Below are 25,249 nucleotides of genomic sequence, written 5' to 3'. Positions count from 1 at the left end.
CGCCACTGTCCTTATCTTACTTAAAAGGCCTTTCAGAGCAACTTAACCTTAGGGGATTTACCGATCAGCCCCACCAGAGCGGTTCACGGTACGGTTTGGGGGAGGTAACCGCAAGCATCTGAGGTCTGAGAACCACGAGGACAGACAGACAGACAGCTACGCTAGGATGAGCACTGCGCGCGGCCCCCAGGGGCCTCCGCCCGGCGCCGGTCACTTACCATATGCGGCAGCTGGATGTTGGCGAGGCTGTGGATCAGGGACTGGCTGAGGTTGGCGAGCTCGTGCAGGAGCGACTCATTCTGCTGCTCGATCACCTTGTTCTCCTCCTCGATGGTCTTGAGGCTGGACTCCATGGTGGTGATCTGAAACGCACAGACCACGCGACATGTAACACAAGCCGCCCCCAGCGAGAGGCCTCGGGGGCCCACGCGGGGATGCAGCCTCTTTGCTCAAATCCAGAGTTCTCCGTGTGAAGGGCTGGACGCTGAAGGGGTCACTTGGTGTGCTTTGAGTCCTCACGCTCGAGCCCTCGGCACCTGGACCCTAACAGCTGGTCTCTCTGAAAAGGAACCAGTGCATGAGGGTGGGCGAGGTTGCCAGGTCGTCTCAGCTTTCATGCAGGTTTTACAAGGTCTTCTGGCCACTGAGCACAAACGATCGTGTGAGGACCGGCCTTGTGCCACCCGGGCCTTTCTGCTGGCATGACAGGACGATCTGTCTGGATTAGTGCCTTAGGACGTGGGGCTAACACTTCTTCTTCTTAGGCTGAGTCTAATGCTGCGCAGAGAAGTCCTGAAATATTGTTTACTTGTGAGTCACTATCCTCTCCAGAGAAAACATCTACTGCTTTACTGACAACGCCAAAGACTGACTGTGTGCATCACAACAAACTGGAAAATTCTTCAAGAGATAGGAATACCAGACCACCTGACCTGCCTCCTGAGAAATCTGTACACAGGTCAAGAAGCAACAGTTAGAACCGGACATGGAACAACAGACTAGTTCCAAATTGGGAAAGGAATACATCAACGCTGTATATTGATGTATGTTGTCACCCTGCTTATTTAACTTCTATGCAGAGTACATTATGAGAAATGCTGGGCTGGATGAAGTACAAGCTGGAATCAAGATTTCCGGGAGAAATATCGATAACCTCAGATATGCAGATGACACCACCATTTTGGCAGAAAGCAAAGAGGAACTCAAGAGCCTCTTGATGAAAGTGAAAGAGAGAGTGAAAAAGCTGGCTTAAAACTCAACATTCAAAAAACTAAGATCATGGCATCTGATCCCATCACTTTATGGCAAACAGATGGGGAAACAATGGAAACAGTGACAGACTTTATTTTCTTGGGCTCCAAAATCACTGCAGATGGTGACTGCAGCCATGAAATTAAAAGATGCTTGCTCCTAGGAAGAAAAGCTATGACCAACCTAGACAGAATATTAAAAAGCAGAGACATTACTTTGACAACAAAGGTCTGTCTAGTCAAGGCTATGGTTTTTCCAGTGGTCATGTATGGATGTGAGAGTTGGACTGTAAGGAAAGCTGAGCACCGAAGGATTGATGCCTTTGAACTGTGGTGTTGGAGAAGACTCTTGACAGTCCCTTGGACTGCAAGGAGATCCAACCAGTCCATCCTAAAGGAAATCAGTCCTGAATATTCATTGGAAGGACTGATGCTGAAGCTGAAACTCCAATCCTTTGGCCACCTTATGTGAAGAACTGACTCATTAGAAAAGACCCTGATGCTGGGAAAGACTGAAGGCAGAAGGAGAAGGGGAGGACAGAGGATGAGATGGTTGGATGGCATTACCGACTCAATGGACATGAGTTTGAGCAAGCTCTGGGAGTTAGTGATGGACAGGGAGCCCTGGTGTGCTACAGTCCCTGGGGTCCCAAAGAGTTGGACACGACTGAGCGACTGAACTGATCCTGTCCGTAGTCATGAGGCAGGGGTCCCTAGCGGCCTGTATGGTGTCACTGCCTCCCTGCCTCAAAGAAGGGTCTGGCATGGCTTCCTGACCGCCCCCCCTTCCTCTAACCTGCCAGAGAGAATGTAACCATTGCTGTGCACCCTCCTGGCCTCTGCCTGCCACCAGACAACCAGCCCTCACTTACTGCAAAGAAGGCTGGAGAGCTGCTTGCTCTGCGGAGGTTGGAGGGACCCAGCGATGGAACCGAACAGGGAGCTCCTGGAGGTTACAGCATGTGTGCTGGGCTCCATGGGTCCCCAGACTGGCCTCAGAGGAGAGGCATGGGAACAGGACTGTCTGCTGGACACCAAGCTCACAGCCTGGCGCCTCCAAATGGCACCCACCGACTGCCCCAGATTACCCAAATCTCTGCTCATCAGCTCTAAACTCTGATTTCTCATATATGGTGTCCCTGCCCACATCCAAGGATCCCAAGCAGCTGGGGTCTGAGGGAGTCCCTGGCTTCAGCTTTCCCAGGTTCGCCAGGCGAGATCTGGCTCTTTGTGCATTCAGGAGCAACACACACACACACAAACACACAGAAGTCGCTCAGTCGTGTCCGACTCTTTGCGACCCCATGGATTATAGCCCACCAGGCTCCTCGGTCCATGGGATTTTCCAGTCATGAATACTGGAGTGGGTTGCCGTTTCCTTCTCCATCAGGAGCAACAGCACTTGTCAATAGGCACGTCTCTAGGCGAGAGTGTTTCCCATGGAAGGACACTCGTTGTCCTGGGCTTCTGACCCAGCAGGGTTCAGAGGAAAACCCAGCACCCCAGGAACTGCTCTGAGTTGGAGCACAGGTGGAACAGGGGGCGGGCAGAGTGCTGCCAGGGGGTCAGCGTCCCCCGCGGCTGGCCCCTCGGGGTGGAAGGGCTGACCGCGCTCCCACGGGGCTCCCAGCAGGAGGGCGGAGCCGGCACCTTCCTCTCAAGCCCACCCCGAGGCAGCCGTGGGTACTGGGCGTCTGGCATCATCCAGCCCAGGAGAGGCCAAGGCTGGCTCTGGTGGAGGAATGGCCCGGCCATCTGTCCGGGGCACCCGGGGCTTGGGGAGGGGCTGGAGGCAGCCTGTTCTGCGGGTCAGGAGCCCCGTGCCGTCAGCTCAAGGTCCTCAGCCTGGGGAGGGCGGGGGTGGACAGGGAGGGGGTGTGGTGGACAGGCCCCCCTGCTATTGGGAGCATCCTCGTCTACGTGTGTGACAAGCAGCAGGCTTCCTGCAGCGGAGGGACGAGGACCCGAGGACCATGTGTGCCTGTGAACATGACCTCTCACCCGGGCTCACGATAGAGCTAAGACGTGTAAGAGACATACACAGAGCTAAGCAAGTACTGATTTGATGAAACAAAAAGTATACATAACTCTACACTTGAAAAAAAAAATTTGTTTTTGCCAAGCCACAAAGCTTTAGGGCTCTTGGTTCCCTGGCCAGGGACTGAACCTGTGCCCCTTGCCTTGGAAATGCCGAGTCCTGGCACTGGGCGCCAGGGAAGCACCGTCCTGAGCACTTCTGATGGAGAGACCACTGAGCTCTTCTGAGCTGGGGATCCAGGACCCTGCAGGGACCCTGGTCTCCCGCAGCCTCTGCAGGAGTAAAACGCGGGTCAGACTGACATTCATGCCTTTGAGGCAGCAGAACCAGAGCCTGCTTCTGCACTGAAAGCTCACACGGAACCCGCAGTTAACACAGGTAAGGGTGAGGCTCAGGTGGTCTGGGTTCCAGGCTGGGGGTGGGGTGGCAGGCGCCATGACCTTTGCCTCGTATCCATCACTGGGTGTCCAGTGTGGTCAGGGGGCCCCGCTGAGCTCTGCCTGCACCTCCGGTCATAGCACAGCAGCGAGGCCCTCTCCCTCCCTGGGTGTCACTGGCACCGTGGGGGTGGCAGGGCAGGGGGGCACCAGAAAGCCAGGCAGTGGGGTCTCCAACCTTCCCACCCTGGAGGGGCTGTGCCCCCAGGGGGCAAGGACCAGCAGCAGCCTGTCCCTGATGCCTGAGCCCATAGGCAGGGTCCCAGAAAGGCTGTGAGCGTCCCAGAGGGGCGGCTGGGGATGGGGGATCTGACCACGGGGAGGGGGGTCTAAGCAGGACGGGGCCCAGTGTCACCTGTGACCACACTGGGGGGGACGGCTGGGGAGGGGGATCTGACCACGGGGAGGGGGGTTCAAGCAGGATGGGGACCCCCAGTGTCACCTGTGACCACACTGGGAGGGATGGCTGGGGAGAGGGGATCTGACCACGGGGAGGGGGTTCCAAGCAGGACAGGGGCCCGATGTCACCTGAGACCACACCGGGGGGCATGGCTGGGGAGGGGGGATCTGACCATGGGGAGGGGGGTCCAAGCAGGATGGGGGCCCGGTGTCACCTGAGACCACACCAGGGATGTCCCACCCCAGAGCATCAGGAGGCACAGCCCTGTGGACGGCTGAGTCGGATGCCCTGGACCTGCGGCTCTGCAGCCTCGGCTCAGCCGCTGCAGGCCGCACGTATGGCCGATGCGCGCACGTCCTGGTGGCTGCTGCAGGCACGTGGGGTCAGGACGAGGCGCCTGGGCTCAGGCCTCTGGCAGGGGCTCAGTGGAGACCGGACCTGGCCCACCCAGCAGCCTCGCCAGGAGTCTGCGTGGACATAGGCGGGCCTGGAGCCCAGGGACGGGCTCGGTGTTCCCTGAGGGGACAGGCAGCCCAGGCTTGGCCTCCGGGGGACGAGCTCTCCCCCTGCAGGGACAGGAGACCCTCAGGACCCGCCGCTGGGAACCGTGCTTCCCTGAAACTGACTCGAGTGAACACTAGTCCCTCTGGGGCCCCGCGGGGACAGCAAATTTTGCCGCTGAAATCACCTCGATAGAAGACCAAGAAAAGGGTGAAAGAGTAAAGGGAAGACTGGGCGAAGACCAGGGGAGACATGCCCGCTGGGGGCCTGGAGGCTCCGGGGCCACTCGGTTGGGGGCCGCAGAAACTGTTACCTGAGTTCTGAGCTTGATCATGTCAGCCTCCATCTGAGAGTTGGACTCGTTCAGCTCCTTGATCTCCTCGTCCAGCTGCTTGATTTCCTCGTCATTCTCTATACCTGTGGGGACAGGAGGGTCAGAGACATGGGTCCAGGGCCGCCACGGGGAGGACGGGGGGTCAGAGACGCCGGGCCCAGGGCCGCCGCGGGGAGGACGGGGGGGTCAGAGACGCTGGGCCCGGGGCCGCCACGGGGAGGACGGGGGGTCAAAGACACCGGGCCCGGGGCCGCCACGGGGAGGACGGGGGGTCAGAGACGCCGGGCCCGGGGCCGCCGCGGGGAGGACGGGGGGTCAGAGACGCCGGGCCCGGGGCCACCGCGGGGAGGACGGGGGGTCAGAGACGCCGGGCCTGGGGCCGCCGCGAGGAGGACGGGAGCACTGTCACTCCTCCGGACGGGGAGCCCGGTTTGCTGGGAAAACAGGCTCTTGAATGAAAACGAAACGGTCGTGGGTTGTGGGTCTTCTCATCCCCACTGCCATCCTCACAATGATGGCACCTACAAACGAGAATCAGCTGGGGGTCACGGACCCTCACAAACGGAAAGGTTTCATCTTCAGCAAAACCTGAAACGGTTCACCAGAGCCTGCGAGTGTGCCCCCTGAACCCGGCGGTCACCCCGTGTCCTGGGCGTGGGTGTCCCCGACTCTGGCCATGACCTGTCTGCTCTGTGTGTGCTCTGCCTCTCTGCCCCCCCCAACCCCTTCTCCCCCTACTCTCAGAAGGAGCCAGGCAGCTGATGTATCTGAAAAGAAGACAGCAGGGTGCCCCCCACCAAGCTGGGGTTCTGCAGATGAGACTTATCACACACACACACACACACACACACGCACACACACACACACGACCAAAGCCCTGACTTGCCAGGTGCTGAGCGGGCGCTCCTGTGGGAGGCGCAGAGACCGGCTCCAGGTGGTGGTCTCAGAAGCTCCCGGAATACTGACCCTGACTGATGGGCACACCCCTCATCTGAAGGCCAGCTTGTGGGGCTTTGTGGGGTGGAGTTCCGGGGGGCCAGGAGGGCACTGTGGGCACCAGCTCCTGAGGGGGCCCGGGTGGGCTGCAGGGAGGAACGTCGGGGTGCCTAGGGGCGCGTTGGAGGCCAGGTCTCCCAGCCGGCTGCTGCTGCGAGGCCTCGCCAGGGTCAGAAAGGCCCTGGCCCTCGCGGTGCTTGCCCTGGCCTCCTGTGGTTGAGTCCCCAGGGGAAGAACAGAAATGCTGCAGGTGCAGGTGCGGGACGGCCACTCCCGTCACTTGCCCGGCAACTGGGGGAGACTGGGGGCCGCTGTCCAGCTTTGCAGAGAGGGGTCCAGTCTGCCCCAGACGGAGGGCCTCTGACAACCCAGAAACCCTGCGCACGCTACACCCGGCGCCAGCACCCAGGAATCGAGAAGAGAGCGAGTCGGGGTTTCGGTCTTCACTGCTGTTTGTAGTGAAATGAAGAAAAAAAACTCAAGAGAGTAACACATCCTCCTGTAGAGAAGCCCATTTCTTCTAGGACATCACCTTTCCTTGTGAATGTGATCGGGCAGGACGTGTCATTGCGCTCAGCTTGATTTCCCTTTAATTATCCTTCCTTCTGAGCTGTTTCTCCCACAGATCTCAGGTGGGAAAGTCAGCCTCATGGGTGAGGTGGTCTCGAGTGCCCCCTCCCTCGGCCACGCGCCTGCCGTCGCCTGGAGGACCCTGTGTGCATGGCCCTGATCAGCCCCTTAGGTCCACAAGGCGCTTCTCTGCAGCCTCTTACGGGGTCCAGAGGCCCAGCAACACAATTTGCCTTTTTACCAAATGCTCCCGAAAAGCAGCCCAAGGATACAATAGACGATACTGCCAGCACTGAAACGAGGTCTACCCTTTCTCAGCGGTGGACCGCTATTTCCCCCTCTGTATCTGTGACCAGGCCTTTATGGAAATCCCTCAAAATTAGGAGCTAGGGTCAACTGAGTTAGTGTATACAAAAGCAACCACTTGGGAGGTCTCCATCAAGGCGATGGCCAATGTTGTTATTCTTCTGCAGTTGAAGGTCAGGTACAGTTCAAGGTAAGAATGCATAAAAACAATCAAGATAAGTGCATAAAAACCCTGATTTGTAAAGCAACTAAATCATGAGTTAATTTACCATGTAATGAGGATCTGCCAGGACATTCCTTTAAGTTCCTTAAACGGCTTCCCTTGTGGCTCAGGCGGTAAAGAACCCTCCCGCAATGCAAGAGACCGTGGTTCAATCCTTGGGCTGGGAAGATCCCCTGGAGAATGCCATGGCTACCACTTGAGTATTCCTGCCTGGAGAATTCCATGGATGGAGGAGCCTGGCGGGCTACAGTCCATGGGGTTGAGAAGGGTCAGATGTGAGTAAGCGACTAACAGTTTCACTTCCTCTAAGTCCCTACCCATCAAGGCGCAGTGAGTACATCTCATGTGAAACCTGCAGAAACGTCACAAGCCCTCTGGATTGTTGGGCTGTGAGGGTGAGGTTTTCTCAGTGAGTTTCTGTTCAGACTTCTGGACAAGCTCCCCAGGTCGTATTTCTTGTTCTTTGGGTCTGGACGACTTAAAGCCTTCTCTTCTCCAGGTGTGCTTTGCAGCTTCAGCTGAAGACCAGCCATGTGAAGAGTGGTTATCACACTTTTCTAAGAAGCACAGAGAATCCGCCTCTATTCCCCGACCCCTGAGGGCCAGCTGCCTTTGCAGATTTCGCGATCTTCGTTGGGATTGTAAGGTCTCTGATGCCAGGGTCTGTACACGAAGCCATTGGAGCTTGTCCAGGGAACTGCCCTCTGTGACCCTCAGAGCCGCTTGATCAAGAGACCGGGCTTTGGATAATTCGTGATAGGAAGGGTGAAAAATGCCCTACGCGTCTGCCTGTATCCAACCCAAGATTCGTGTTTCCCTTGAGTCGTGAGCGTGTGAGTGTGACTGTCAGTGGAACAATCCACTTCGGGGCTGGCAGTCTGAAGATCACGGCACTGTTATGAGACCTAGGGAAGAGCGGAAAGACCAGCCTCAGATTTCCACTGAACTTGCCTTGATTAGCTTGTCAGGATGCTCTACCAATGGTACTTCGCATACAGCGAAGCCTGTGAGACACCCCAGCGTGTCAGCACTTTTGTCTTAGGGCTCAGTTCAGTCGCTCAGTCATGTCGGACTCTTTGCAACCCCATGGACTGCAGCATGTCAGGCTTCCCTGTCCTTCATCAACTCCCAGAGTTTACTCAAATTCATGTCCATTGAGTCAGTGATGCCATCCAACCATCTCATCCTCTGTCCTCCCCTTCTCCTCCTGCCTTCAATCTTTCCCAGCACCAGGGTCTTTTCCAGTGAGTCAGTTCTTCACATCAGGTAGCCAAAGGATTGGAGCTTCAGCTTCAGCATCAGTCCTTCCAGTGAATATTTAGGACTGATTTCCTTTAAGATGGACTGGTTGGATCTCCTTGCAGTCCAAGGGGCTTTCAAGAGTCTTCTCCAACACCACAGTTCAAAGGCATCAATCCTTTGGTGCTCAGCTTTCTTTATAGTCCAACTCTCACATCCATACATGACCACTGGAAAAACCATAGCTTTGACTAGATGGACCTTTGTCTGCAAAATGTCTCTGCTGTCTAGGTTGGTCGTAGCTTTTCTTCCAAGAAGCAACTGTCTTTTAATTTCATGGCTGCAGTCACCATCTGCAGTGATTTTGGAGCCCAAGGAAAGAGTCTTGGGGCTAGATTCTGACAAAAGGGAACTATAAGAATTTTGATAAAGTTAGGAGATGAGAATGTGGTCTCTCTGGAATATAGGTGAAATCTTAGGAGCCCGTTTCACTGTTTTGAACTTTCATCAAAGAGCGTCCATCAATTATCATGTTTTGTTTGACTTTCATGGAAAACCGACATCTACGCAGGGTACAGAGATCACATGACCAGTAGATGTCCTGAAGTCTGGAGTGTTTCTGAGCTGCCCTGATGAGAGGTTTAGCAGTCTGGAATTTAAGGCCAGCTTTCCAAACACGACAGACAGACCTGGATCTGAATCCATATCCGCTACTTACGTCCAGTGACGACTACTCTCCTTAATCTCTCAAAACCCCAAACCCCTGCATCACAAAAGGTCCCTGTCAGACACAGTGGCTCTAAGAAATCAACTGTAGGTCAGATGCCTGAACTTCAGCGAGACTCGCCAAACAAGGGCCAAAGAAAAGCGTCCGACACCGCTGTGCGAGCAGCCCGCCAGCGCCAGGCCCCTGCAGGCACGTCTCTGCTCTGACTGGAAAGTAGCACAGACTGGTTTTGTCCTGCTGACCCGGTTAAGGGAGCTAAAAAAATAGCTAAAATAGCTAAAAGAAAAAATACCGCATCTGCTCTAGTGCTGCTGCTGCGAAGTCGCTTCAGTCGTGTCCGACTCTGTGCGACCCCATAGACGGCAGCCCACCAGGCTCCCCCGTCCCTGGGATTGTCCAGGCAAGAACACTGGAGTGGGTTGCCATTTCCTTCTCCAATGCATGAAAGTGAAAAGTGAAAGTGAAGTCGCTCAGTCGTGTCCGACTCTTCGAGACCCCATGGACTGCAGCCCACCAGGCTCCTCCGTCCATGGGATTTTCCAGGCAAAAGTACTGGAATGGGGTGCCATCGCCTTCTCCGTGCTCTTGTGCAGTGGGCTTCAATACTTTGAATTAAAAAATTAGCAAAAGACACAGCTCTTCCTCACAAGTCCTAAAATTGTCACCTAAAGCTTTTTATTGTGACGTTAAATAGTTGTCAAAAATGTATGTATTTCTAGAAAATTGTATGTTGCAGAGTATCTTCAATATATTTCCATCAAAGCCTTGGGTCAAGTGTTTAATTTATGAAAACAATCTACCATGTAAATTAAGTGGCAAATCAGGCTTCATTATCAAAACAATTTGCAGATCAGATCAACCTTCCAATGGAGGTCATCATCACTTTAAATCCAATAAAAACATTAGTCTGGGCCCCCATGACAACCATCGTACCCCTAATTTTTGGTCTAGGAGGTCAGTAGGCGTGTGGATGGATGGACGGTGGATGGATGAGAGGGTAGGCGGACGTGCGGATGCACTGCGGCGCACAGGCTGCCTCCCCGTCTCCTGCTGAACTCAGCCCTGCTCCCCCGCTGCCCTACCCTCTGCCTCTCGGGATGTGCCCTCAGGAGCCCAGCATTCAGGAGTGCTTCCTGTTCCGCTGAGTCCTTTCTTAGCTAGCTGACAGTGGGGACTGTGGTAGGGGGAAGGGCTGGCCCGTGACTGGTGGGTTCTCAGTCTGTCAGATTCTGGAGCGTCAGGGGGAATTTGAGGGTCTGGTAATTAAGTTCCCAAAGGCCTCCACAGGGGTGTGCCACCAGGTCACCGCCGAGAGCCCATGTCACCCCTCAGAGCCCAGGTCACCCCTCAGAGCCCAGGTCACCCCGCAGAGCCCAGGTCACCCTGCAGAGCCCAGGTTAACTCTGAGAGCCCCAGGTCACCCCTGAGAGCCCCAGATCACCCCTCAGAGCCCAGATCACCCCTTAGAGCCCCAGGTCACCCCTTAGAGCCCCAGGTCACCCCTGAGAAGCCCAGGTCACCCCCCAGAGCCCAGATCACCCCTGAGAGGCCCAGGTCACCCCTCGGAGCCCAGGTTACCCTCAGAGCTCTAGGTCACCCCTGAGAGGCCCAGGTCACCCCTCAGGGCCCCCAGGTCACCCCTGAAAGGCCTAGGTCACCCCTTAGAGCCCAGGTTACCCTCAGATGCTCAGGTCACCCCTCAGAGCCCAGGTTACCCTCAGAGCCCCAGGTAACCCGTGAAAGCCCAGGTCACCCATCAGGGCCCCAGGTCGCCCCTGAGAGCCAAGGTCACCCATGAGAGCCCCAGGTCACACCTCAGAGCCCAGGTCACCCTCAGAGCCCAGGTCACCCTCAGAGCCAAGGTCACCCCTCAGAGCCCAGGTTGCCACTCAGAGCCAAGGTTGCCACTCAGAGCCCCAGGTCACCCCTCAGAGCCCCAGGTCACCCCTCAGAGCCCAGGTCACCCCTCAGAGCCCAGGGCCCCCCTCAGAGCCCAGGGCCCCCCTCAGAGCCCAGGTCGCCACTCAGAGCCCAGGTCACCCCTCAGAGCCCCAGGTCACACCTCAGAGCCCAGGTCACCCTCAGAGCCCAGGTCACCCTCAGAGCCAAGGTCACCCCTCAGAGCCCAGGTCGCCACTCAGAGCCCAGGTCACCCCTCAGAGCCCAGGTCGCCACTCAGAGCCCAGGTCCCCCTCAGAGCCCAGGTCCCCCCTCAGAGCCCAGGGCCCCCCTCAGAGCCCAGGTCGCCACTCAGAGCCCAGGTCACCCTCAGAGCCCAGGTCACCCCTCAGAGCCCCAGGTCACCCCTCAGAGCCCAGGTCACCCCTCAGAGCCCCAGGTCACCCCTCAGAGCCCAGGTCACCCTCAGAGCCCAGGTCACCCTCAGAGCCCAGGTCACCCCTCAGAGCCCCGGTCACCCCTCAGAGCCCCAGGTCACCCCTCAGAGCCCAGGTCACCCTCAGAGCCCCAGGTGACCCCTCAGAGCCCCAGGTCACCCTCAGAGCCCCAGGTCACCCCTCAGAGCCCAGGTCACCCCTCAGAGCCCAGGTCACCCCTCAGAGCCCAGGTCGCCCCTCAGAGCCCAGGTCACCCCTCAGAGCCTAGGTCACCCATGAGAGTCCCAGGTCACCCATGAGAGCCCAGGTCATCCCTCAGAGCCCAGGTTACCCCTGAGAACCCCAGGGCACGAGACCCCAGCGTTGAAGCCCCCTCCCGGAGGGGAGAGAGGGCCAGGTCCCCTCAGCCCTACTGGGTAGAGCGGGGCCCTGGCCGGCGGTGAGCCGGCTCTGGTTCCCTCACAGGTCGCCTGTCTTTGCTTCTGCCTTCACCTCTCTGAGTTTCCTTTTCCTTCTAGGTAATGGAGAACGTCAGGGCCCGGGCTCAGGCTGTTGATGATATAAATGAATCGGTGCACAAAATCCCCGGACAGAGCTGCAGGCAGGGGAGGGGGCCCTTCCCTCAGCTCAGCTCCCCGACAGCAGACAAGACGGGGGGGAGCTCTTTCATGCCCTTCTCTCCTGATAGTGTGTGTTAGTTGCTCAGTCGTGTCCGACTCTGCGACCCCATGGACTGTAGCTCGCCAGGCTCCTCTGTCCATGGGGATTCTCCAGGCAGGAATGCTGGAGTAGGTTGCCATGCCCTCCTCCACCTTCTCTCCTGAACACTTGACCAAAATCAAAAACCAAAACCACACACACACAATGGAAAAACCAAAGCCCCAAGGCCCCTGCCGCACGGCTCCGGGGAGGGAGGCTCACAGGCCTGCAGTGAATGTGTGCGTGGGGGTCCCAGAGGAGACCCTGATAACTGTGCGGGGCCCCAGCTACTCGGAGACGATAGGGGGGTCACTCGGAGGACACTCAGAACAATGAGGGTCTTTGGGGGACGAGGCCAGAGCAGGCTCTCCTCTAAACTTCAGAAAGAAAAAGAGAGAACACTGGATTTTAGAACCAGAAAGAGGCTTCGGGACCTTCAGACATGCTCCTTCCCTTTCAGGTGAACGCCTGGGGGAGAATGCCCAGACTCAGGACCAAAGCTGCCGGCCCGAGTCAGCCCAGGGCTTTGGGCGGGCCTGGCCACGGAGCTCCACCACCGTAAGAGGACAGGGTGTCATGGAGAGTGAGTGACCTTGGACAAGGCGTACCCTCCGGATGCTCAAGAGAAGAGAGTGAGAGGCTGTCTCTTCCTCACACACATGCCTTCAACTGCGGAGGGCAGGCGTGGCTGACGTGGGCAGTGACCACTGACCCCTAGCCCCCCAAAGAGAGGAGCAAATCTCCCGAGTCCTGCCCTTGGGTCAGACACACAGGGATGAGGCCATTTATCCGCGGAGTGACGTGTTCAGCTCTGGGTTCAGTAAGAAATGCCTCTAGTCCTGGCAGAAAAGTCCCAACAGGTGTGGAGCGAGGGGACTGTCAGGCCGGGCTCGGCACGGACTGGGCTTGGGGAGACCCGGGTTTGACCTGACTCTGGAGCTTCATCTCCAGGTGACCTGGGCTCCCAGGGTCCTTGTCTGTGGACAAGTGTGTGACAGAACCTACAGCAGGAAGACAGGTTCCGAAACCTGGAGTCATGGAGCTGAGCTCAGATGCAGAGATGAGCCGATGGCAACCCCCGAGGGTGACCCTGCTGACCTGGGCTGGGCCTGGAGTTGGGCGTCCAGCCAGATGAAGCCTGGGCTCCTCGCCCACGTGGCACCCACCCTTTCTGGTTCCCAGCTGCGCTTGGCCGACATGGAAGGAGGATTCTGAGGGTCAGACGTCCCACAGGAGAGACGCCAGCCGGGGCCTCCCCACGCTCCGGCCACCCTCCCGGTGGAAGGCTCCTCCTCGTTTGCAGACCTGCTCACCCCACTTCTTGCTGTGTCTACACTGCTCCATCTATCCAGATTCAGAAGCTGGTGTGGGCTCACATCAGTTTGCAGAAGAATTTTTACTTTAGCTCCAGGGTTGTTTGTAGGTGAGATGTCATGCTAAACATTTCAAAAAGAGCTCAGTGGATATGGCTTTCCTTGGGGCAATGTGCCCCTCGATGGCTGAGTGAGAGGGGGTGTTGGTGACCTTAGAGTCTCTAGACCAGCTCCTCAGGCTGGTGGGCTAGTCTGAAGGCTTCTGTCCAACTGGTCCTGCATCTTGAGCCCGCAGCTGACTTGAACAGACGTGGGGCTCGTGGGACCAGGACTTGAAGTGAGGCGTCGTGGCCCTGGCTGCCTTCCTGGTGGGTGATGGGGCCCATGTTGAGGACCGTTGTCTCTGCGCCCCTTGAGCCATCCTCAGGACCAAAAATGAATGTCCAGTGAGCGACGGCAGCTTCCAGATGGTGGCTAGGGCTCCCAGCCCCATCAGGCCAGCACGCAGCAGGGCCGGATCCTGGTCTGCCTGGACCCCAGCCCAGGAAGTGGGGGAGGAGGGTCCGGGCTCCTGTGATGCGCCCAGGCCTCTAGACCGGGGTGACCGCGCCTTTGGGGACACAGAGTCAGGGAGGCACCTTGCCCAGAGCCTGGATCCATAACTTTCATAGAAAACCTTCTCTGCCCGAGCCCCGCTCCCCAGAGTCCCCCCGAGGGGTCTGGAAGGGGAGGCTCTCTCGGGTCACTTTGCTGACTCCCGATCACAGTTGCACTGAGCTCTGTTCACCAATGAGCACAGAACCTCGGCGCCCAGGGACACACACAGACACTGCCCCGGTGACTGAGGACTGCCCCTCCCGGGGACACACACAGACACTGCCCCGGTGACCGAGGACTGCCCCTCCCGGGGACACACGAGGTCACCCTCCTCGAGCCTTGGCAACTGGGCTGTGGTCCGCGCGTCCGTCCGTGTGTTTGTTACAGACATGTCCTTGTTTAGTGTTTGTTACAGACATGTCTTTGTTTAACGCACGTGCTGGTCCAGTAACACTGGACCCTCGCCCGCAGCCCTAAGACGGAGCTGGTCTCTCACGCTTTCTGCCCAGGGCCCGTCACGGCCTCACACCCAGGACCCCAGATGGCACCACAGCCCTGCCTGGTGCCTCTTAAACCGTGAAGTCTCCAACAGGACAACACACAAGCTGGAAAAACACAGCAGCAGGGGCCGTGCGGGAAGAGGGCCCTGGTTAGGGACCCCCTGTAGGAGGAGGCCGAGACGGGGCCCCCCAAGAAACTGACCGGGGGCTCCCCCCGCCCCGCCCGCGCCCGCACCCCAGGGGCCTGGAAGCACCCGGAGGGCTGACTGGGGGTCAGAACACAGCCTTGAGTGTTCTGCAGGCGAGTCCACTGCTGTGGAATCTGGGGGCCGCGAGGACAGACTGGGACTGGACTGGTGCCCTGGCACGCGCCCGGGGCTTCCCGCCTGCACTTCTGTGCCCCTGCAGGAGAGCATCTGGAGGAGGGCTGTGTGGACGGACAGACAGGCGCAAGGATAGGCCCCAGAGGACAGTGGGGTGGGGGCGGGCTGCATGTGGCCAGGGGACCCCTGACTTGGCTCCCTGGGAGGCCACCCCCCGTGGACTGGCTCCGGACAGGCGGGAGTGACCGGAGACCCCCTTGCACGAGGGGCTGGGGCGGGAGGATGGGGGAGGCGGGGCGGGGGGGCGCCGTTACCATTGCTGGCCCGCTGCCGGATGGTCAGCATCTGCTCTCCCGACAGTTTCGCCTTCTTCATGGCGGACGTGGCCCGCGGGCATCCCGACAAGCTGGGGGCGAGACAGGAGACGGCGTGAGTCACGCGCTGGGGATCCCAGCGGCAGGGAGAGTGGCCCGGGGCCCTGCCTGGCAGAGGGGTCACCAGCCAGGACGCGGGCAGGCGTGGTGGGGACCACGAAGCTCGGACTGGCCTGGAGCCCAGGGCCGCGGCATGGCTGGGCCGAGGTCTGGCCACCGGGCTCCGGGGAGCCCTTCAGGCCGCGTCCGCCTTTGAGGGTTTCCGGGACGCTTACGGAGGAACCCCCTTCTTTAAAAACTTCCTTACAGAAAGTCTCAAACCCGCACAAGCGTTGGTTGCAAAACGTACTGAAGTGCAAGGTGGAGTGAGGCGCCCCCAGACTCATGCTGACTCAGCAGGTGCCCTCCCCACAGGTACTGGGAGAAACCCAGGGCCCGCCTCCCAGCCACGAGGTGTAAACACCTGTGCGCTCCCTGACCATCGGGGTCTGACGCCTGGCTGTGTCCTCACACACGTGCCCAGGTCCCCTGTGTACTCTGCACCCTGGGCTGGGCCCCGGGCCCGAACTGTGTCTCTGCAGGACGCCTCTCCCTGTTTCTCACTTTCTGGGTCCATGCTGAGGGCCGCCCCACCCAGAGACAGAGCACAGAGTCGCTAGGCAACACGTCTGCCTCGGCTCCGTGAGCTTCCGGAACGTCTCCTCTGACGCCTTCTCTAACACTTTCCCAATGTGCTTTCGGCAGGTGTTTGGTGGGGGGACACGTCTTCGTACAATAAGCAAGTCCCAGTTGTGGGTTCGAGGGGATGCTTGTCTCTGATGACTGTGCAGGGTTCTCCCCACGGAGGCTGGGTGACTGCCCCGCCCGCTGCTTCTCCAGGAACCTCGCTGGGCCCCAGACTCGCTCAGGAAGCTTCTAGATCCACAGGGGAAGGGGCAGCAGGACAAACAGGTTGCTTCCTGTTTGCACCCCTGGGACCGTCAGCCCCAGGCCCATTGATCGGAGGCCAGCATGTCCCCGGGGCTCCAGGACGCTCGTGAATTGAAAGCTGTGCGCTGAGGGTGACCGTCCACGACGACCCTCCCACCCGAACACTGAGCGCAGAGGGAGCGATGGACAGAGCGAGGGTGGACAGAACGGAGGCGGCCCAGCCACACGGAAGCCAGGGAGGGCTGCGGTGTCCCCAGGCATCTGTCAGCAGGTGGATGGTGCCCAGCCGCAGGATGACCTGCAAACAGTCTCACACAGGGATTCCTGGACCTACGCAGAGCGTCACAATCCGATTTCAGTCTGCAGTGGTTTCTCCTAGTTTCCAGTTAACTGAGCCACTGCCCGGAAGTGACAAACTAACGGCGCCCTGCAGCTGGAGCTGGGAACTAAATTAGGAGACAGAGGCCCAGAGATGGACGTGTTTTGTGCACGCAAGCCCGCTCTGTGCTGCCCCATTCCGATCCTGTGACTGCATCCCAGCGCGGCTCAAATTTGGAAGTGCCCTGGGTAGGCAGCCTCAGCTTGGGTGTTGGGTGGCTGGGTCCCCAGCGAGGGCGCAGTGCCATCTAGCGGCCACTCGCGCCAACCTCACCGGATGCCAGGGTCCCAGCTGGTCCAGGGATCTCAAGTCCACGCGGCGGGTCCTGCTGGGGAGACTCTGGGGGTCTCAGTCCGATGGGGATGGAGTCCTACTGCGGACTGACTCTGGGGGTCTCAGTGCGATGCGGGTGGAGTCCTGGCGGGGGGAGACCCAGCAGCCCTTAAGGAGACGTCGCTGATGAAAGCCAGACTTCTCCTGGAGGGGCCCAGAAAGGTCCAGGATCCAGATTCCCAGCAGCAAGGAGTTAATTGGTCTCTGCCCCAGGGCCCGCACTTGGGCCCCAGACTGGCTGCGGCTCCAGCAGGAACTCCAGGGAGGGCTCTAGGCAAACACTGCCAGGGCTTCAGAAGGGATGGGGGGCATGGGGGTGGGGAGCCCGGCGTTTTATCAGGACTCGCCCCCACTGTGCTGCAGTCTGCAGGGTCGCAAAGAACCCGGACATGACTGAGCAACAGAACAACAACCCCCAGCCCAGCCCACCCCCGCCCACCAGAGGCATTCCCTTCAGGAGGACATCGCCATGAAATTCCCAGGGTGGGGCGGTGGTTAGAGAGACGCAGGGCGCTGGGGTTGTATTGCTCCAAGGTTTGCTCACGGCCCAGAGTGGCTGGGAATTGGGAACCACGGGCCCTGGCCTGGCGAAGGCCCCGACGCGGTCTCTGTCCCAGGAAACGCAGGTTTGCAGTTCTGGCACCTTGCCTGTGATTTCACCACTGCTGCTAAAGTCCTCACAAGGACCCCACACCTCCCTGTACAGCACACGGACTCCCACGCTAACGCCGCCTTCACGAGGTGACTCTGGGGACGTGCTACCTGTGTGCTTGAGGGCGGGGAGTGCAGCACAGCAGGCAGACACGAGGGGCCGGCGCTGACAAGGGCGCGCGCCACACCCGCTGAGCAGCCGGCTTTGCATTGGCTTCCTGGGACCTCAAGGCGGGTGTCGGGGCACAGGCTGTCCTCTGACCCCCAGAGAATCCCTGCCTCCCCTTACTTGTCTGATCTGCTCCCGTTTCAGTGTGAAGGGCTGTCCTGCGGTCCTTTCCCAGTCCATGATGCAGATCTGGAGTTTTTTCCCCCAAATATTCTTGAGTTTCTCCCAAACCATTTAGTGCCAAATGTGTGCCCTGAGCCTTGGAGAGAGGGCAGTGTTGGAGCAGCAGGCTCTGCACCCAGACACCAGGGCCTCGGGGCAGTTGGGGTGTCCCGGTCACGGGCGTTAATTAGCAGGGGGCTGTGGGCAAGAGGGGAGAGTGGCAGGCTCCGCAATCACAGTGTTTCCCTGGCTCGGTGCCCCTCCCCACGTGCATTTTGATGGCATCACGGGGGAATCAGCTGTTTGTGAGGGTCTAGGGGCCTGGGCAGCAGGTATAACAGGATTGCTGGGGTCTTCTCTCCAAGGACGGGGAATTGAGGGGCTTGCACACCCTCCTGGAGAGGACTGCTGTTATCATGCCGTTCTGACCCACTGTTTGCCCGGAGTTGCTGTGGGGCCTGAGGGCAGGTGTGGAGTCAGACCACCCACAGGGATGGCCTTTGGGGGATCGGGCATGCTTTCCCTGGCAGTGTGGGGACCGTACTGCTCACGAAGGGGCTCTGGCGCTCTTCTCTTGGGCAAGTGCCCCGCTGGTGTGGGCGAGTGATGTTTATGAAAGTGTGGCTGCTGCCCCTGCGGGGAGGCCTGGATGCTTGTCTCCCGGAAGCTCATCCGGTATAAATCATCGCTGTGGATGGTCGTGTCCCCAGAGGACGCTGATGCCCTGAGTCCAGAACTGACAGGACCCAGTGGGAAACTGGCCTGTGAGGCACCCTTGAGTCAAGGTGACGTGGTGCTGGAGGGCTGGGGGGCTTGTCCTGTGACCTCATGAGGGAAAAGAGGGGTGTTTGGACCCGGACACAGAGGAAGGACATGTGACAAAGGGCAGAGACAAGGCGGCGCCCCAAACTGCCCTCCCCACCCGCAGCCCACCCATGTTGCGACCTCTGACCTCTGACACCAAGAGGACAAACTCTGTTCAACACCGAAACACAGTAGGTCGTGGTGTGTGTCAGGCAGCGTAGGAAACTGACACCATCATATCTGTTCATCAGTTCTGGGCTCCTCATCCACACTTCCCATTTTCCTATACTATTTCTGTTTTCAGATATGAGCATAACTATTCTGTGAGTGTGGTTTTTTCTTGCCATGAGTTCAGGGGCACATCTCGGGGAGCAGGTGAGAGTGCAGGGGGCCCCCGACACTGAGGATGTAGGGCAGAGGTGCTGCAGGAGTGGGGACACGGGGCCTGGGCTCCTGGCAGGAGGTGACAAGTGTGGCTGGGCGTGTCCTCACCCAGCTGGGCCCCTGGCTGCCCACGAGGGCTGCTCAGGGTGCCTTCCCAGAGTGAGGACCCAGCAGGCAGGTGCTGAGGGCAGCAGAGGGTGAGCCTGAAGGACCCAGGGCCACGGAGCTCAGCAAGGGAACTGGGGTTCGGATGGGGCCTGCAGGGCACCCTGGGTGCTGCTCGGCCCTGCGCCGTCCCAGGTGGGAGCCCCCACCCGTGTGCTGCATTGACTCATGTGGGCCTGCATTGACTCAACCAAGCACTGGGGAGCCTCGGCTCTTGCATCGTGGTAACCGAGCATCAGCCATGGGCCGAGTAGCCTCACACATCCAGTGACCCCGGACCTGCAAACGGAGCAGCAGTGGATGGATGGACATGCACACGCTTCAGGAGGAGAAAGTCTGAAAACATCAAGCATGGTGGCATCTCCCCAGGAGCCTGCCCCCAGCCCATGTGGTCTCAGGCCCAGGAGGCCGGCGCTGTGACCCAGCAGCTAACATTCACCGGCCCTGGGGGATTCGCGGTTTGGAACAGATGTTGGATCTGAGTTTTTCCCTTCTTAGTACTTTCTCGCAAGTACTGAAATGTGGAGGTTGGAGTAAAAGAGTTCATACATCTGAGGAGCTTGCAGGGGCAGCAGTCAGTGCAAGGTGGGTGGACAGGGGATGGGCCGAGGTGGCCAGTGTGAGGCCTGCCCCAGAGAACAGGGCCTGTTGGCTTCCTTCTCTCCTCCCAAGGAGGAAGACTCTGATTACAGCGTGAAACGGGGGCCTGGCTGGTTCCCCCAGAGGAGTACCGCAATCACGGTGAGTCAGCACAGGGTCTGCTCCAGGGAGATGATCTTCAGGCCTGCAGCATCTTCTCCTCCAGAGGCCTGGGACCCTCCGCCCTCCTCACCTCCTGCAGATCTCAGAGAATCCAGAACGGAGGAGTCTCCTCTCGTAAGTGAGCTGCCATGATTCCAACATCATTCCCTCAAATAGAAAACTACCAGCTGGGCTGGAGGCCCTGCCACGCCTTCTGTTCCCTCCACCCCGCTGCCAGGAGACAGTGGGAGCCGAGGTTCGGAGAAGGTGGGAAGGGGTGCATGATGGCCCTGGGGAGAGGCAAGTGTCCAGGGGCTGGACAAGAGCCCCGTAGGAGCGGGTGCAGGGCTGGCCTGTGGCCAGACCAGCATGCCAGGGCTGCAATGCTGTGAAGTCCAGATTTACCTCCAGCCAGTCTCGAGCCAGGAACCCTGGGGCTGCTTCAGTGTCCCCTGTCCACACGTGGGGTTTGGGCAAGTGTGGCCATGGTCTCAACCTGAGAGGGAGCCCACCTCCATGCTCCTGGGCAGACAGCGACCCATCCGCCGAGGCCAAGGGTGGTGGGCGCTCCTCCTGGTGGGATGGCTGGGTGGGAAGAGGTCTGCCCTCTTCACTCCCTCTCCCTGGGGTCCATCCCATGGCACCAGGCTTCTTTCGTACCTGCCCTATGGCAGCCTTGGCCTTGGTCTTGCAGAAATACAGACAGACAGACTGAGATGCTGGTGGTGCATGGACAGTGCGCCCAGACACTCCTTGGTTGTCCAGCTTTCTCCTTATTGGCATCTCTGAAATGGAACTATGCAGACCTCAGGGAGCTGTGGCTGCTTGTTGACATAAATTTTGGTAAAAAAACAAAAAACAAAAGCTACGGCTTTTCCACATCACAGAAAGGCAGGTGCATAAAGGCTGTCTTCTTGGACTCACAAGCATCCCAAGTGGACTGCATTTCCCAGCATCCCATGCAGACCACATTTCCCAGCATCCTATGGACCAGGTTCCACCCATGGGGTAAGAAGGAAGTAATCTGTGTTCCCTGACTCCCAGGGGGATCCTTCGCATTCTCTCCGTCTTGGGCTGTGGAATGAAGACCACCCTTGAAGAAGGTGCTGAAGGTGACTGAGCCCTTCTCTGGTGTCCCCTCATCTTGTTCTGTCCTGTGAGCAAGAAAGGAACCTCCAGTGTTTGGAGTGGTTGTTAAGGCTGCGTATCCAGCTCACATTTACATTAAAGGAGAAGGTTGATTACAAAAGTAACTCATAGAAGTCACTCACTATGGTGACATTTTTACCACAATTCTCTTGGGAAACATCAAACACAATAAATATCCTAAAAAAGGTGATCTGTGCATTTATAAAGGACTGTGAAAGTGAAAGTGAAGTCGCTCAGTTGCGCCCGACTCTTTGTGACCTGTGGACTGTAGCCCACCAAGCTCCTCCGTCGATGGGATTCTCCAGGCAAGAATACTGGAGTGGGTTGCCATTTCCTTCTCCATAAAGGATTGTAGAGGAACTGAAAACAAATAAATTAGGTCATGTGGTCCAGGTGGGAAGAAGTTTAAGAGGGTCTGGGAGGTAATTTTTTAAAAAATTATTTAGATGAAGCCCAGTGAGGGACGACTTACTTCTAAAGTCACTTACTTATTTATTCATTAGGATTAGAGAATCTTCTATTCTACGTCAAGTGGAATGAGACTGAGGTGAGTGCACAGTGCGGCCATTTCACACACAGCAGTGGATCCACAGGCACAGAACCCTCCCCAGCCCCTCCCTCACGGCCTCTGTCTCTCCTGCATGGGAGGCTCCACAGTTTGCGTAGTCCTGACACCCCCACTCAGGCTGGGGGGCCTTTCCAGTCAGCTGAGCCATTGCCCCCACCCCCCGGAGGCAGGTGAGACCCTGCCAGAGTGTCCTCTCTCCAGCCCTTCCCCTGACACCTCTGACCCTGATCCTGGAATCTGACCCAGAACCACTCCAGGCACCACCTCGTCACGTGTCTGGTGAGATCCTGGTGCCTTGGTCAGTCTGCATCTCAGGATCCGGCCCATCAAGTCCCTGCGACTGCCCTGTGCCTTTAACTCTTTCCATTGCCTGGTTTCTTTCCTTCAGATAAAGCTCACTTCCAGCTGCCCCTTCCAAGAACGCCCTCCCTTGCTCCTGAGAGGCTACACCTACTCCCAGGTCTTGTTCCTCATCTCAGCTGCCTAACTCAGCTGCCTTGACTCAGCCAGTCCTAACAATGGAGTGAGCACTTCCTAGAGCTTCACAGAAGCTCTGCTGAGGAGAAAGGGGGTAGGAGGAGGCCCTCCGCATCCTTATAGGGAAGACATGAATGGAAACGATTTCACAGCAGATGGAGGCATGGGCACGCAGGGGGTGTGTTGGTGTGGTCACTTCCCTGAAGAGGAAAGCAGGGCAAGTGGGCGTCCTGGGACCGGAAGCCAGGGCAGGTGCCCCCCTTTCATCTACGGCCCCTGAGAAAGTGGCCCTTCATCATCTCACTGGGTGGTCATGGCTTGGAGGGAAGAAAGCACCAAACAGGAATTTCTGTCTTTGTCTACTCTTCTGACTCTAAAAGCTGCTTTGCTCTTGTGGCATGTGGGCTGTATAAACAGCTTGAATCTCAAGCCACTACCTGTGTCTTTCTGGGATGCTTGTCCACACCCAGGCCTCAAAGTCTGAGGAACCGTCAGTGGGTTCCAGACAGTTGGCCGGGCCCAAGGACTTCACGGGGGGAGGCATCAGGACCCTCTGCTAAGCCCGTGTTTGTGCCTCAGCTGGGTGCCAGCCAGGGTTGCGGTTCTCACACCGCCAGGGAACAACATTCCATCTATACAATGAAACAAATGAAAACTTGTTCAACAGCTGAAAGGTGCAGGCCAGCATGCAACAGGACACGACTCAGCCTTCAACAGGAAGGTGGCCTGATGCCGGCTACAGTGTGGAGGGACCCGGGAGCTGTGCTGATGGAGATAAAGGCTCATGGGACAGACAGCCTGTGATTCCCCCTAGCTGAGGACCAGAGAGTCCGACCCGCTAGACGGCGGTGCCAGGGGCCAGCGGGGCTCGGAGAGTGCATTCAGTGGGCACAGGGTTTCCCTCTGGAGGTGAGGGCTCTGGGGGTGAACGTGCCTGCACAACAGTGAGACTCTACTTATCGCTTGCGAACGGGACACTTAAGAGTGGGTAGGACGGTAAATGTCATGTTGTGTGCTTTTTACCATAATTGAAAAAGTGCAGGTCAGCTCTCCCAGGGTCCTGTTCACCCCCTAACCCCCTGCACCCTGTCCCCCAAGACACATTTATACCCAGAACGAGGACGCCCGCCACCTGCCACCTGGGGGTTCCCGCCACTCTCCACGCAGCATGCACGTCCCTTCCCTCCTCAGAGGGGGCAGAGGTAGCGGGTCAGACCGCTGAGTGAGCTTCACAGAGAAATGAAGTATTAAAATCTCCGCGCGGCCCCGCCCACCAATGGCAGGGCCCCGCCCACTGTGGAGCAGCCTCGGATACTGAGGCTCCGCCCCTTCGGCTCCGCCCACCACAGGCAGGGCCCCGCCCACCGTGGAGCAGCCTCCCACAGGCTCCTCCCTCAGTGGCTCCGCCCCCCGGCTCTGTCTTACTGTGGAGCCCCGGAACACAGCTCTGCCCCCGCTGCTAGACCGGGTGGGCTGAGGGTTCCTGCCCTGGACTCAGGGTCTCCTCCTGGCACCCCCTCGGCGCCCTGGGTGAGCTGTCTGCAGACCCGAGGGTGCATCACGGGGATTCTGGACGGAGAGATTCTGCGGAAGCACAGTCACGGGTCTGTCTTCACTAGACCTGCCCCTAGATTCCCTCCCGCTCCAAGACGGGGGAAGCCAGACACAGTGCGGAGGAGTGTTGGTTAGGGGGAAAGAGAGCGGGAAGGGTAGAAACCAGGAGAGCCGGGGCGTCTTTATGCGATTGCTGGGTCCGGGAACCTGAGTGTCAAGCCGGAGGGTAAGCAGGCGTTGGGGGTGCGCGGAGGGGCCCAGGGTCCCGCCGGGTGGGAGCGCCTCGTAGTCAGGGGCCCGGGTCCGCACCACAGGCCCCAAGGGGGCGCTGAGTGACCAGCCTGTGAGGGGTGCACGCTGCTGGGTGGCTCCCCGCGAAGGTCACTCTTGTGATTCTCGGGCAACAGTTCAGTCAGAGGCTTGGAAACAGCACGAGGAGCAGTTACATTCATGTCCTCAGGTGATGTTTCTGGTACCCGAGAGTGCGTGTGTGAGTTAAGTCGCTCAGTCGTGTCCAACTCTTTGCCGCCCCATGGACTATAGCCTGCCAGGCCCCTCTGTCCATGGGGTTCTCCAGGCAGGGACACTGAAGTGGGTTGCCATGCCCTTCTCCAGGTACCCCAGTGCTTACATGTCATCAGAGAAGTGCAGCTTGCTCCCATCTGTGTCTGATTATGGCTTATCTGTGACCCTTACCCATAGGTCACGTAGGCAGGACTTAAAATTTTTTTAAATGTTTTTGATTGCCAGAGACTGAAGGAAGCAGGCACTTTTTGGAGGGCATTTTGGTACTTCCTATCAACACGTGAAAACTAGCATTTCCGCCTCTGGGACTGTGTCCTGAAGACGCCCTGGAACAAGGGTGCACAGGTACCAGCAGAGGGAGTTCTCTCGGGTAGCACCCCGTCTAGAGTGGAGTTTGGGGGCGCAGGCCAAGCCCTCCCGCTGGCAGGGAGGGCAGCTCTGAGCAGAGTGAGACGTTTGTCCTGCCAAGTGCCTGCTGTGGCCAGCCTGGCCGGGTGTCCGGGTGCAGGGCTGGCCCCACCCCACGCACACAGCCATGAGCACTGTGATCTGTTTCTGCCCAAAGGAAGAAGCCAGTGTGTGCTGCGGGTCGGGGGCCTCTGTGTCTTTGGATGCAAGCCTCTCTGTTCAAGGGCGCTTTCTGAAGGGAGATGAGGGGACTCCCCACCCCGCCTTGGGGAGAGTCAGGGAAAGACACTCATCTGTCTCTTTTGGCCCCTGAGTTTCTATCTGAGCAGGAACTTCTTTACAATAAAAACCAAACTTCCTAAAGAACGTTAAGGCTCATTGCCGCATGTCATTCCTTTTGGCTTATTCTGTGTTTGATGTGGTTTTGCAGATGGAGGTGAGGTGCCCGGGGTTTGAGGTTAGAGAGTTCATGAGACCCCGTGGGTTTATGTCATATGTGAGGTGCTGTGTCTCCCGCCTCGCTCCCAGAAAGCTGGGGGTGGCTGAGATGTGTCCGCATCAGTCATTCATCCTGATGCCTACGGGGGGCCACTTGCCTCTTCTTCTGAGTCAATGTAATTGTATATACATATATTTTAAAATTAAGCAAACAATAATCGGGGGGGGGGGTGACTGGATTTTTTGGAG

At 58.2% G+C, this 25,249-nt stretch overlaps 1 protein-coding gene across 16 annotated transcripts in view; it reads right to left on the bottom strand.

Moving 5' to 3' along the window:
• The window catches only part of MYT1L (myelin transcription factor 1 like), a 393,751-nt gene that overhangs the window by 874 nt on the left and 367,628 nt on the right, over window positions 1-25,249 (bottom strand). For 11 of the 16 annotated variants that reach the window (XM_086414068.1, XM_086414067.1, XM_086414070.1 and 8 more), the window contains 3 exons: window positions 15,104-15,195; window positions 4,934-5,043; window positions 219-362 (listed from right to left, as the gene is read on the bottom strand). In XM_086414068.1, coding sequence (XP_086270194.1) covers window positions 219-362; window positions 4,934-5,043; window positions 15,104-15,195 — 346 coding nt within the window. The remainder of the gene's footprint in view (window positions 1-218; window positions 363-4,933; window positions 5,044-15,103; window positions 15,196-25,249) is intronic. The other 5 variants (XM_086414071.1, XM_086414075.1, XM_086414080.1 and 2 more) reach the window with 1 other exon arrangement.

The sequence above is a fragment of the Bos grunniens genome, chromosome 8 (assembly GCF_055505025.1).
Source record: "Bos grunniens cultivar Pamir isolate PY7600 chromosome 8, Bosgru_T2T1.0, whole genome shotgun sequence".
NCBI lineage: Eukaryota > Metazoa > Chordata > Mammalia > Artiodactyla > Bovidae > Bos > Bos grunniens.
This window is presented reverse-complemented; position numbering and strand designations above follow the sequence as displayed.